This window comes from Malaclemys terrapin, chromosome 2 (assembly GCF_027887155.1).
Source record: "Malaclemys terrapin pileata isolate rMalTer1 chromosome 2, rMalTer1.hap1, whole genome shotgun sequence".
NCBI lineage: Eukaryota > Metazoa > Chordata > Testudines > Emydidae > Malaclemys > Malaclemys terrapin.
This window is the reverse complement of record NC_071506.1, coordinates 185,751,929-185,766,722: the sequence shown is the minus strand read 5'-3', so window position 1 is coordinate 185,766,722 and position 14,794 is coordinate 185,751,929. Positions and strand designations below refer to the sequence as shown.

The 14,794-nt window shown below is 46.7% G+C and overlaps 1 protein-coding gene across 1 annotated transcript in view; it reads left to right on the top strand.

Moving 5' to 3' along the window:
* ABCA13 (ATP binding cassette subfamily A member 13) overlaps positions 1-14,794 on the top strand; it is a 281,687-nt gene that overhangs the window by 148,842 nt on the left and 118,051 nt on the right. The window contains exon 43 of the mRNA XM_054018854.1: positions 3,261-3,366. Coding sequence (XP_053874829.1) covers positions 3,261-3,366 — 106 coding nt within the window. The remainder of the gene's footprint in view (positions 1-3,260; positions 3,367-14,794) is intronic.

The following is a 14,794-nucleotide window of genomic DNA, read 5'->3' as shown; positions in this document are numbered from 1 at the left end:
AGCCATATAGGATTCAAACATTCAGAAATCTGGATCTGAATATCCTTAAAGCTGAAGATTTTCAGATCTGGAGTTTTGATGGAGGGCTATCTGTATTTTTATTTTAAAGGTAAACAAGCAAAATATGTAACATTCTTCCCAACTCACGCATATGTTTGTGAGAACGTCAGTGGTTCCTAGTACAAGAACAAGAGATTATAGTAGGGAAAACGTGATTAACCTTTAAGCACTGTTTCCCTACTATTTTGGCCATATGTATTGATTATTTTTTCTACCTTCTCTTCTGTTGTTGTTGTTGTTCTATATTTCCTGGACTATATTGACTCTGTTTCCATCATGTTATCTCCCAGGATCTTTGCTGCTCTTTCATCAACAGGTTTTTGACCAGCAGCCATTTTTTAATATAAAAATTAAATGAACATATCCAGGACTTAGCAGTTTTGTTTTTACAGTGGAAATGGAGTTAAGTGGGACTGAAAGACCCTAAAATGCTGCTAAAATAGTAGATTAATACTTTGGTTGCAAGGACAGTCTACAACTTTTTGTCATTCTCTTCACTCTCTCCCTCATCCTCCACCATCTGCTTCTATTTTCTTCTCTCATCCACTCATTAAGGGAGCTTCCCTTTCTCCCATCACCTAAAGGCACAGATCTGCACTGAGATGGCACAGGGGTCCATGCACCTCCTTCCTGAAATCTCCCCTCCTCCTTCAGAGATGATGCTACCACTGGCAGTAGCATTTCAGTTCTGTTCCCAGGTCTGTCACAGACTTTCATTGGGACATTGGACAAATTACAATCTGTGTGGTTTAGTTTCCATCTGTACAGTAGGGACAGTGATACGTTCCTGACTCTCAGGGGTGTTGAAGATGAAATTAATTAATGCTTGTGACATGTTCAGATACCATGGTGGGTGACTGAAATACTTAATTAGAGAGGGGTATTTGCTCTGGTTTTTAGTTATGAGCTTCTGGCTTTGCAATATTGGAAATTGGTGCACAGTGTGACATCATCAAACTGTCCCACAGGAGCCGATCGAGATATGGGTTTGGACAGTCGGTGTCCCCGTCTAGGCTCTAATACAGAAACAGCGTGAGACACTTAACTTCATCTGTCCTTGAACTAATGGCCAAAACAGTTCACTTAAAGTTGCCATGTAGCTAGGCAATCCGTCATCGCTATTAAATAGCAATTATATTGACTAAACAAAACATAATCCATGTAGCTAGCAGACTTCAGTGGAGCAAGAAACTGCCTTTCCTCAAAGCTAATGTATTTCAAATTGATTGGCTTTTATTATCCATTGTATGGTGGACTCCTTAGCTACTATGCGCTTTTGTTATAGCCAATATTGGATTCCTTTGTGGGAGCAATTAAATATGGCCATGAACGTTTTTTAACATTGGGAACGCACATCAAGTCCTGATTATAACAAACAGGAGGTTTCAGCAAGATAGAGTCAAAGTTGCTTATAGTTTTAGTGAGAGCTCTGTTTAAAGGTGCTCATGAGAGGCATACGCTCTGCTGAATTGATGTGCAAGCTTACACTGGAAGCAAAATCTGAAATTTCTAGACACAAATTTTGAGTTTCTAGGCTATGCTGTGTTGTTACAGATGGCTTTGGGGGAAAAATACTTCAGAAAAGAGCTAATTTTTCAACATCTCCTATCTCAAGTATATCTTGGGCCAAATTCACGGTTGACAACATTGAAAGTGGGCCTGCTTACCCCAGCAGTGGATGTATTTAAGTTTCTTTTCTGGTTAATCTAAAATCCTCCCCCAGACCACCTGTGCCTTCTCTTCTCCCTTCCTCTTCTCTCCCTCCCTCCCCCCCAAAAAAAAAAAAAAAAAAAAAGATTTGTGGCCTAGGGAGAAAATGTGAATTTACAGAGGGAACATATACTTGTAAGGAAGTTCTTGAGTTTTTATTTATTTATTTATCAGGCTTACAGTGAGATGTGAGTGAGTGCCTTAACACTTCTTAAGTCACTACTAACAATCTACTATGGTATTCTAGGATTCTAACTCTGAAATTCCTGTTGACTTCAGTGGTCTTAAGGTGTAGAAGCAGGATCGAGCCTAATATAGTAGGTCTCAGGCAAATCTAATGGACACACCGTGTGTAACATTTACATGTGCCTCTTAGGATATGTCTGCACCAAAATTAAAAACCTGTGGCTGGCCTGGGCCAGCCGACTTGAGCTGTGGGGCTGTTTAATTGCAGTGTAAACCTCCCATCTCACAGGATCCTAGAGCCTGGGCTCCACCCCAAGCCTGGAAGTCTACACTGTAATTAAACAGCCCCACAGCCTGAGCCCCACAGACCAGCCGCAGGTGCTAACTGCAGTGTAGACATAGCTTTAGGTTATTAAACCCATGGGAAATATTACTGCTATTTTTTTAAAAAAACTTCTGTTATCTTCTCTCCAGCTCTTCTTTAGAGGCTTCTACCCTTCAGATGCACGGATGGAAATTACATGCTTGTCACGTTTATTAAAATACGCTAACATCCCTCAAACAAGACCCTCCAATCTTTTTTTAAAAATCTGATTAATCGTTTGTTGTGTTTGTGTGTAGATGGCAACTGATTTTGCTACAAAATGTACATTATTTTAACTTTATTTCAGCAGAATTCCTGCTCTCAAAGGGCTAAATAATCCCTTCCACTTCCATGAGTGGAGAGGGCCTAGACAAGCCGATCTAGTTGGGGGAGATTGCCCAGCCACCTCCCATAGCCCCGTGGGAGCTCTTTTGCTAGAGTTCCAAGGCTTCAGCACTCTAGAATTTTGTGGGTTGGGCCTGGAGTGTAAGGAGATAGGGCAGGGAACTGGCTACTGTCTGCAGCATTCTCCCCTGCTGAGCCCACGGAGTGCAACTTGGAATACCAGTGGGGAGTTAGTGCTGCTTCTAGTGTGCATTAACTCTGGACTCCATGCGTCCTACGACTCCGCACCTGGGAGACTCCGTCAATAACAGCAGGATTGTTGAAAGAGCTATGCAATTAGAGGGCAGAGAGGACCAAAGAGCAGTGTGCAGGGGTCAGCAACTCTCCATGTAGGTACTTCTGAATCCATGGAATATTTACTCCTCTCCATGGGAGGGAAAGATCTTGCCCAAAGTAATTACACTGGATCAGTAATTTATAGGAATGTTCCAGCAGAGTGGAGTGGGGTGGTGCATCCTAGTCTGATGCCCTGGGTGATGAAGGGTGAAAGCCAGTTATGGCAAATAGGTCTCATTTCTCTTTCTATTTCACAAAGGTATTTTTGAAGCTGCTGCAGGACACAGAGCAAATGCCACAAGTTCCCCTGGCAGAGGAGTTGGGGCTCCCCCACATTAACAGCTGTGAATCAACCTACCAAAACTGTAAGTAGAAAATTAAGTTTTCCTTGAAAGCAACTGTGTTCATACAAGTAAGAGACTTGCAGCTAAACAGGCTAAAACTTTCTTAGGTTAGGCAGCATGTGGGAATGTTGCCATGTGTCCCCACAGTGCTCTGATAGTGCCCTTTCCCGTGCATGTGAAGTAGCCAAACAATCCTCCTCAGATGATACACTTCATGCTGCTCACTCTGACTAGGGGCATTTTGAGACAAGCTTTGTGTCCTCTGTCACAATAACCTCCAGTCAAGGCTGTCACTATGATATAGCACCTGTGCCAAAGAGAACTGTCGCCTAATTGACACCATCACTCACCAAGTGCAGACAACTGTGGGTTGGGATTTTCAAACTGTTCAGTGCTGGCTTAGCTCCACTCCCATTGAAATCTGTGCGAGTTTTATCACTGTCTTCAATGGGACATTGAGTGCTTTTCCAAATCCTCTCTCAATACCTTGTGGCGACTTGTACATTAGTTAATTAACTAGCCCTGCCTACTACTTTTCTTGTCATATACATATGGTGGTGGAAATGTGTATGGGGAATGGATGTAACAAAAGTTCCTCTGAAAAAAATAAAATAAAATGACAACAACAAAAACTCCATGAGAGATTAAAACAGTTGCTCGATTAAAAGGTACACTTCGGGGTAACCCTTTATTTTATAACTGACATACAATTCTGTATTACTGGAAGACTCCAATAATAGCACAGGGCTGTTAGATTTGTTTGTCCTCTCTATGTTGCATTTTCATTAGGATCTAAGAATTGCAGTTTCTATGGTAATCAATATTTGAATTATTCTGTATCTAATAACTTAAGCTATAATTACCAGCTAACCTTCCAGGATGTGTCTTCATTTGGTATTTGGCATATAATTAAAGAATTGGTAATTAATTCCATATTTCTGAGGCTGATAAATTATTATAAGAAAATATGGTTATAATGTCATTTCTATGGGAAGGAAGATGGAGGAGAAATTTTCATTCAAGGCCGATGACTGTCATTCATCATTAAGCATAGTTGTGAAGTGTAGGCATAAGGACTTGGGAAATTGCTCATGAAAGCTATCCATCTCTGTTAGTTAACCAGAATACTCCATGGGCAATAGCTTGACCTGTATACTTTTGTCTCTGAAAGCAGACTCAAAGATAGTGACAAACTTTTTTTTCTCAGAGCAGTTCAATGGATTTTAGAAAGGCCTCAAAGCAAATGGCTGGATTATTAAGAAGAACACCACTAAAGAGCTATGAGCTAAAGAGAATTTGGGTTAGAGAGCTGTTGTGATGATGCATGCTAGAGAACATCACTAGAGTCAATCTCCTGGACCCCTGCAATTGGTCTGCCCATAATAGAACTATCTATCTTATATGGCCACACCGATCTGAGGAAGTTGGATATGTTAGGGTCCATGCCGGTAGCTTTAGGTTTAGCATGAATCCGTAAGGGTCAAATCTGTGTAGTGGGGCTACCTATTCCTCTCCCCATGCCTAGCAATAGTCAGCTGTGGTCTTGAATGTCCTGAAGCGGTTGTTGGAGCTGCAGGTACTTACCCATGTTGTTGCACTTCAGAGTGTTTTCCACAGATTAAAGCTCTTTTATTGGAATTGATCCATTTGTCCAATTCAGGTCCATAATAAAGCCACATGATTGGATCTGGACTGTGGGCTGACATTTGGTCCTAATTTGATCTGTCTTTCCTAAAAACGATTTTGTTCTTCAAGGAGAGAAGGTCAAATAATTCTGGGACACGTTCTGATGGGTGTTACTCAGTGCGTATAAAGGTAGCAGAGTCTGGCTTTGTGAGAGCATGTAGCGTGTGTGTGTTGGTGAAACAGTGCTGATGTTGGAACAGGTACTACAAAAGATTTATAAACAACAAAAGGCAAAAAAACAAAACTTTAAGATCCCAGAGTGACAGGATTTGGCCAATCAACAGTTGCAAGAAACACATAGGACCTCAGTTCAGCAAAGTCCTTAAACATGCACTTAACTTTAACGATGTGCTTGTGCCCCATTGAAGGCAAAGGGACGTAATCATATGCTTAAAGCTAAGCACATGCTTAAGTGCACTGATGAAGAGGGATGGACTGCTGAATTGGGGTTGGAACCCTAAACATCAACACGAGAGTAAAGCAACAACTTGTTTACCCAGTGTTTGTTTTAATGCTTTTAATGTATTTGTAATTTTGGAGTCTATACACATTTACTTGTCATTTCCAATTGGTAATACTTATTACTTTGCAGAAGCTCTGTTGGTCCCCCCCTTAATTTATTTTCAATAAAGATTAGATGATTATATAGCTCTTCTCTTTCTGTGAAGAGTAGATAGAATTTTTAACATCATGGAATGACTATACAGTTGTCTATGATGTGTGCTTATAAAACTGGACCACAAAGGAGGAAAGGAGCAATTAAGGAATATGAATATTTTGCTGAGGAGCTAAATGAATAATCTGCATCACTTTTCACTACAGAGGATGTTGGTAAGGTACTTACCCTGGATCTAATCTTTTCTGAATATAAAGATAAAGTACAGTCAGGGGCTGAGGTATCAAAGTTATGTTCAATGAAACTGAAAGGTGGCAAATGTAAAACTAATAAAAGGTCATACTTTTCCACACAACATATGATTAACCTGTGGTACTCAGTGCGGCAATAGATCACTGAAGCCAAAAGCTTTGCAGCATTGAAAAAGAAGTAGGCATTTATTCAGGTAACATTATCCATGTTTATAATAGTGTATGTTTTAAAAAAAATGAATGGATAATCCTCATGCTTCTGGGTACAAGCCAGTCTCCTACCATTGGGGTCACAAGAAGACTTTCCCTGGGGGCAGATTATCCCATCGCTGCTACTGTCGGCTTTCTCGTACCTTTCTCTGAAGCAGCAGGTATTAGCCACTGTTAGAAGCAGATACTGGACTAGATGGACCACTGCTCTGACTCTAATTTAAAAAAAAAAACTAGCACTATATCGTATCAATAAGGTACATGTTAAATGCACTAAGAACTGGCTAATTGACAATCTCAAAAATAGTCATCAATGGGGAATCATCATTAAATGTGGATGTTTGTAGTGAGGAACCACAGGGACTAATGCTGGGCCCAACAGTATTCAATACAGACATCTATGATCTGGGAGTAAATATAAAATCACTCCTGATAAAATTGCAGATGAGAAAAATGTTGTTAGAATGGTAAATAATGATGAGGACAGGCATCCACAGTATGATCTGGATTGCTTGGTAAACTGGGCCCATTCACACAAGATGTGTTTTTAATACAGCTAAATGCAAAGTTCTGTGTTTTGGAACGTAGGCCATACCTATGGAATGAGGGATAATTTCCTAGAAAGCAGTGACTTTGAAAACGGATGCTAGTAGACCAGTAATGGAACATGAGCTCCCATTGTGATGTCATCACAAAACGGGCTAATATGATCCTGGGATGTATAAATAGGGGGGTAGTGAGTTAGGAGTATGGAGGTGATTTCACATATGGATAGAGCATTGAGGAGACCAAGACTGGAATACTGTATCAAGTTTTGGCAACCACATTTTAAAAAGAATGTTGAAAAATTGGAGAGAGTGCAGAAATGATTCCAAGGAATGACTGACAGCTGGAGAAAATTCCTTGCCTTGAGCATTGTAAATAGCTCAATCCACTTAGCTTATAAAAAAATTGAGGTGGTGTCAATTTCAGTGGGTAAGTAATTCTACTCAGACACAAATATAGGGTACTCAGGATATCATTACTCTATCAGAGAAATGCATAACAAGAACCAATGGCTGGAAATTAAATTTGAAATAAGGTGTGTGTTTTTAACAGTGAGGGTTATTAACCACTGGAGCAAACCACCAAGGGAAGTGGTTAATCCTCTCTCTCTTGAGGTCTTCATATCAGTATTAGATGCATTTGTGGAAAATTTACCTTAGCTAAATGTAAGTTATTGGGCTCAATATAGGGGTACCTCAGTGAAATATATTGGCCTGTGATATGAGTTCAGACTTAATGATTTTGTGGCCTTACCCTTTTTGAATCCCTGTTGGCAATTCCTACATTTGATAGAATTCCTCCTCAGACTAATGACCACAACAAGAACTACCTCCACTTGTCCAAATAGGTTACTACACCATCAACCTCAGCCTGGACCAATCCACACAAGAGATCCACTTCCTGGACACTACAGTGCAAATAAGTGGGGGTCACATAAACACCACCCTATACCGGAAACCTACTGACCGTTATACTTACCTACATGTCTCCATTGTCTACAGCCAAGCCCTAAGATACAACTGCATTTGCTCCAATTCCTCAGACAGAGACAAACTCCTACAAGGTCTCTACCAAGCATTCATAAAACTATAATACCCACCTGGGGAAGTGAGGAAATAGATTGACAGAGCAGGACGGGTACTCAGAAGTCACCTACTACAGGACAGGCCCAACAAGAAATTCACTACTAGAAATATGTACAGGTTAGGGTTATCCCTTTACCTCAGTGTACTGAAAAAGTGAGGTGAAAAGCCAGGGGCAAAAATGATAGATTGTAGAGGTAAAACTGGTGATTTTTTTTTTTTATGGTACCTGCTCAATAACATTATCGATTTTGCCCTCATCACCTATCTGATCCCTTGCTCCTTGGTATTCCTTCTTTGATTTAGATCTTCATTTTCTCGTTCATTAATATGAATTTTCCAAAATCAGCACATTATGCTTTCCTATTTGTGGTGAATTTTTCCCCCATAATTCAGTTAGTTTTTGGAAGTTTAGGTCAGTGAAACAAAGCACCAGATACTTATTTTTAGTGTGTGTTAAGCCATCTATTTAATCTTAAAGCTGAGTCTCAACAGCCAACAATTGTCACCTTTTGAGATGCTCCTTCCTCCCGCTCAATGAATTTCATTTTGCTGTCTTTTTCTTGGGTTAAATATTCCCTGTGTTCCCTGGAGTAATGATGAGCAAATATACAATCCTACTGTATATGACTCAGAGTTTGACATAGCTGCTCAAAATCTTTATGAGAGATATCCATCAGTTTAGAGAAATAAATGATTGTTCCATATTTTAAATTTAGTTTACTTTATTGAAGAAAATGAAAATATGGTGAAGGAAGGGAAAAAGGTGTAATAAAGCCTAATGTACTGTGAAATAGAATGATGTTTGGAAATCAAGGCAGTCCTTGGTAAACAATTTACAGTATTTTACATGAACATTATAAAACATCAATATCAAAGGCTCTGTATTTACTCTTCATGTAAATTATAAGTTCTTCTTCGAGTCATTGCTCATATCGATTCCAATTATGTGTGTGTGCGCCGCATGCACAGTCGTCAGAAAGTTTTTCCCCTAGCAGCACCCGTCGGGTCAGCTGTGCAGCCCCCTGGAGTGGCGCCTTCATGGTGCTCAATATATGACCCTGCCGACCCAGTACCTCCTCAGTTCCTTCTTACTGCCTGTGACAGTCGTTGGAACTGTGGCGTCTTTCTCAGCAAGTTCTCCACATTTTCCTAGCTCTTGTTTCTCGTTGTTCTTATATCTTTTATTTAGTTTCTTGTAGTTTATTTTAGAAGTAGTTTGTAGCAGTTGGGCTGGGGGGTTTACACTCCATCACGACCACTTTTTTGGGGGGAGGGCTTTCGTGCCCAAGTCCCAGGGGTTCAAGCCCTGCAAATCCTACTCCAAGCCCATGCCAACAGGCAACCCCCACGATGCTTGTCAGAAGTGTCTGGGGGAGGCTCACCAAGCCGATAGGTGCAGGGTTTGCAAAGGGTTTCACCCTAGAACCAAAAAGGAGCGAGATTTTCACATTAAGCAGCTCCTTATGGAGGCGTCTCTTAGACCTCAGCCTCCCTTGGCGTGGCAGGACCCGGCACTGAGTTCTTCGGTGGTGGAAGTGGCATGGTGGACAGACTCTAGCAGAGACTCGTGGCACCCCTGCTCCCCGGCGGGATCGACCCAGCACCACTCCCACTCTCCGGCGCAGAAGTGACACTAGATGCAAGGGAAGAGTGGCTCTCCGTCCCAGAGGCCCACCCCTCTGGAGCCGGCCAATGGGGCGCGTCCTCATGAGGAGCATCCAGTGCCAAAGCCGCACGTCGGTCCCCTTCGCAGAGCAGGTCCTGGACAACCCTGCATAGCTCCAGGTCATGGTACCGCTCTAGATCGTAGCACTGGTCCCCAGCCTCACGGCACCACTCACTGGCTCATCTCCGCTCAGCGCTGCCCTGGCCCTCGCGATCCCGATCCTGGTCCTCGGACTCAGAGGCTGGATCTAGGTACTCAGTGCAGGACCGGCACCGGTCAGGCTGTGGATGCTCTGAGGTGGGGACAGGGCCATAGCAGGGACCAGCACAGTGGCCATTCTGGACTCCGTGGGCACACCACCAGGCCCAGGATGCCCAGTCTAAAGGCTCCTAATCGGCCACCTCTGAACCGAGGGTACCGGAGGCCTCAGCCAGTCGGCCCACCCCTAGATGTGCTGAGGAGGCGCCGTGCCTCCGTCCCCCTTGGAACCGACTCCAACTCTGGTTCCTGGGGCGGGGGCTACCAGTGAAGCAAGTTCTGAAGCTCCTGATGAGCAGGAGGGATGGGAGGACCTGGTTCCCCCATTGGCCTCTTCATCTTCCTCCCCAGATGAGGCCGTCACAGGCACTTTCATCTCTGGACCATCTCCTATAAACAGCTGTGCCCATCAGGGCCTTCTGCTCAGGGTAGCATGTAACATGGGTTTGCAGGCCGAGGAGGTTGTGGAGTCAGAGACCCAGTGGTCGATATTCTGGCCCCAGAAGGTCCTTCAAGGGTGGCTCTGCCCCTCATCAAAACTATTCAGGCCAATGCCAAGACTATCTGGCAGACTCCAGCCTCCGTCCCTCCCACAGCCAAGGGCATTGAGAGAAAGTACTTCGTGCCCTCAAAGGGATACTAATACCTCTTTACGAACCTGCAGCACTGTTTGTTGGTGAGAAATGAGAAAGAGAGGCAGGGCCAGCAGGCCCCAGTGCTCAAGTCAAAGGAGTCCAAGCGCCTGGACTCGTTTGGCCGTAAAGTGTACTCTACTGGGGGCTCCCAGCTCAGGATTGCCAACCAGCAGGCAATTCTGAGCCAATATAACTTCAGCTCCTGGAACTTGATGTTCAAAGAGCTTGTGTCAACTGAGTCCAGGGAGGAGTTTGGGGCCACAATAGAGGAGGGCAAGGCAGTAGCATGGACCTCTTTACAGGCCTCACTGGATGCTATGGACTTGGAGGTGCGCACCTTGTCCTCAGGTATTGCCATGAGACAACCTCATGGTTGCAAGCCTTGGGCCTACCGTCCGAGGTTCAGCAGACAGTGCAGGACCTGCCTTTGATGAGGCAGGCCTGTTTGTGGAGCAGACTGACTCTCGGCTGCATAGTCTAAAAGACTCATGGGCTACTATGAAATCCTTGGGTATGCACACCCTGGCAAACCAACGGAAACACTTCAAGCTTCAAGAACCGCAGCAGCGCTCCTACCCTCCTCGGCCGAGGCAGGACTTTTACAGACGAAGGGACAGTGTACCAGGGTTGGGACTCACCACCGCGGCGCCTCCTACTGGTTACTCCAGGAATTAGCTCAGTCCAGTGGAGCGTCCCCTCTCAGTGGCATCCCACCCGTTGTCTCACCCTTGGTTGGTGTGTCTGGACCCGCATTGCTCCCAAGCTCGTGGTGTCCTCTTTGAGCCACTACCCTCTGGCAGTGCCCCTTAGTCTATCCACACCCCCTTCCGGGGGGGGGGAGGGGGGAGGTCAATCAGCAGTCTCTATGTCCAGCCACCGTAATCAACCACACACCCCAAAGTCTAATCCCCCTGTCAGGGATCTGGCGTGGTCTATAATGGCTGCTCCCTACGGCCAATGGCTGGGTGTACTGCAAGGGAGAAAGGGGGGGACCCAGGCCCGCCCTCTACTCTAGGTCCCGGCCCAGGAACCCTCTGGCGGCAGCCTCGTTGTCCTCCTTCTCTCCCCTCCGTCTGCCTACTTCCCTGGGACACTTCCCCTACAGTCCCTTGCACCCGCTAGGCCCTTCTCTTCAGGGCCTGCAGCCTGGCAGGCCTCACGTTAGAGCTCCCTTTTGCTCCCCGAGCCTGGCCAGCATTGCGCTGTCGGCGGTGCTAGTCTCCCTGCTCTGGAGACAGACCTTCCCCTGTCGAAGGCCTGGGACAGACTGCCTGCTGCTCTGCCTGAGCAGCCTTTTATAGGGCTGAGCCTAGCCCTGATTGGCTGCCTCCAATCTGTGCCCTGATTGGCTCCCAATAAGCCCTTCTCTGTTTGGCTGTGTGTCTGCACAGGCCCACTGGCCTGCTGCAGCCCATACTCTCAGGGAGTGGGGCAGCCGCCCCAGTACAGGCAGGAATAGCAGAAGGAAGTCTTCCAACGCCCCTTCCAGACAAGGCCAGGGCCTGACCAAACCATCATTGGGTTCCAAGCAGGCCTTTTGAAGGGACGCCCGAGGACAGCACACCAGACTCATCCCCAGATCCTTCTCTGCCCTTTTTGAATCATTTGTCCCACTTCTACTGTGCATGGTCCCAAATAACCTCGGACTGCTGGGTCTTCCGCATGGTGGAAGCGGGATACTTTCTCCAGTTCTGCTCTACCCTCCCTCCCACCCGTCTTCCCCGTCCCTCTTCAGGGACCCCTCTCACTAGCAACTCTGTATACAGGAGGTGCGGGTGCTCCTCGCCATAGGAGCGGTGGTGGAGGTTCCTCAGGAGCTAAGGGGCAAGGGATTCTACTCCTGATACTTCCTAATCCTCAAGGCCAAGAGGGTTCTCAGACCCACCCTAGACCCACGTGGGCTCAACAAATTCATGGTAAAGTTGAAGTTCTGCATGGTCTCTCTAGGCACTATTATCCCCTCCCTAGATCCGGGAGACTGATATGCTGCACTCGACATGAAGGACGCGTACTTCCACATAGCGATTCGTCCAGTGCACAGGCGCTTCCTGCACTTCGCAGTCAGCCACGAATATTACCAATTCACTGCCCTACCATTCGGCCTCTCAACAGCCCCCCGAGTGTTCACCAAGTGCATGTTGGTCGTGGCTGCTTTCCTCCATTGACAGCAGGTGCAAGTGTGCCCCTACCTCAATGACTGGCTGCTCAAGGGCCGCACCAGGGCACAGATGCAGTCCCAACTCTGCTTGGTCAGGTGCATGTTAGAGCAGCTGGGTCTCCTCCTCAACTTGGAGAAGTCGACCCTGGAACCAACCCAGAGAATTGAATTCATTGGGGCAGTGTTAGACTCAGTCCAAGCGCGGGCCCTTCTACTGGAGTCCCGATTCTGAGTCATCACAGACATCGTTCAAAGCCTCCAGCAATTCCCAACCTCAACAGCAAGGGGGTGCCTGAGTCTCCTTGGCCACATGGCTTTTTGTACTTATGTCACCCAGCACACCAGGCTCCGGCTCAGACCATTGCAGACGTGGCTCACCTCAGCCTGCCATCCGGGGTGCAACAGCTTGAATTCAGTGGTCAAGGTGCTGGGACAGGTCCTCATGTCCATTCGCTGGTGGCTCGACCCCCAAGCAGTGTGCAGAGGAGTCCCCTTCCACAACCCCCAACCTTCCTTGTCCCTGGTTATGGATGCGTTGGCTATGGGATGGTGGGGGTGCATCTGGGAGACTTCCAGACACTGGCCCTGTGGTCACAGGATGAGCTGTTCCTCCATATCAACATCAGGAAGCTGAGGGCAGTGTGCCTTGCTTGCCAGGCCTTCCAGGCCTGACTGCAAAGACAGTGTGTAGCAGTTCTAATGGACAACACCGCCACCATGTTTTACATCAACAAGCCAGGGGGACCCTTTTCCTCCCCCCTATGCCAGGAGGCCCTCTGGCTGTGGGAGTTCTGCTTAGCCCACTCCATTCACCTGGAAGCCTCCTTTCTACCAGGAGTTCAGAACACACTGACGGACTGCCTCAGCAGGTCCTTCCACACTCACGAGTGGTCCATCTGACCGGATGTCCTACACACCATCTTCCAAAGGTGGGGATTTCCCCAGGTGGACCTGTTTGCCACCTGACAAAACAGGAAGTGCCCAATGTTCTGGTCCTTCCAGGGTTGCAGCTCAGGCTCCCTCACAGATGTGTTTTTGTCTTTCCCCCATACCCTCTCATGCACAAGGTCCTGCTCAAGGTCCGCAGGGATGGGGCAAAGGTAATTCTGATAGCTCCAGTGTGGCCTCTCCAGCACTGGTACACCACGCTACTGGAGCTGTCAGTAGACACACTGGTCACGTTGCCTCTCCTCCCCAACTTACTTACTCAGGACTGCAGTTGCCTCTGTCAGCCTTACCTACAGTCCTTCCACCTCATGGCTTGGAAGCTTCATGGCTGAACCCCGTGGAAATTCTGTGCTCGGAACAAGTAAGGGAGGTCCTCCTCGGCAGCAGGAAGCCCTCTACTAAAGCGGAAAAGATTCTTGTGTTGGTGTGACCAGCGTTGCACACACCCCCCTCCAGGTGCCGGTATCCCCCATCTTAGGGTACGTCTATACTTACCTCCGGGTCCGGCGGTAAGCAATCGATCTTCCGGGATCGATCCTGGAAGTGCTCGCCGTCGACGCCAGTACTCCTGCTCGGTGAGAGGAATACGCGGAGTCGACGGGGGAGCCTGCCTGCCGTGTGTGGACCTGCGGTAAGTTCGAACTAAGATAGTTCGACTTCAGCTACGTGAATAACGTAGCTGAAGTTGCGTATCTTAGTTCGAAGGGGGGGGTTAGTGTGGACCAGCCCTTAGAGTACCTCCTACACCTGAAACAGCAAGGTCTGGCGGCATCCTCCATAAGGGAACACCTCGCTGCAATCTTGGCCTTCCACCCGGGTGTGTCTGGTCGATTGGTCTTTGCCAACCCTGTGGTTGGTCACTTCCTCAAAGGTTTGGATTGCCTACATCCTAAGATCCAGCAGCCTGTCCCTATGTGGGACCTTAACCTGGTCCTTTCCAGGCTCATGGGGCCCCCATTCAAACCAATGGCGACTTGCTCCCTGCGGTATCTGTCTTGGAAGACAGCTTTCCTGGTCGCCGTTACATCTGTGAGAAGGGTGTCTGAGCTAAAGGCCCTCACCTCAGAACTGCCTTACACGGTTTTCCACAAGGATAAGGTGCAACTCAGGCCATAGCTGGCCTTTCTCCCCAAAGTGGTGTCGCACTTCCACACCAGCCAGGACGTTCACTACCCGTCTTTTACCCTAAGTCTCATGCCAGTACCTGGGAGCAATGGCTACACTTCCTTGATGTTCGAAGAGTGCTAGCTTTCTACATCGAGTGCACTAAGCCGTTCAGAAAATTGAACCAGCTATTGGTAGCAGTGGCAGACCGGATGAAAGGCCTCCTGGTCTCTTCTCAAACAATATCATCCTGGATCACGTCCTGCATCCTGCATTTTTTTTTTTT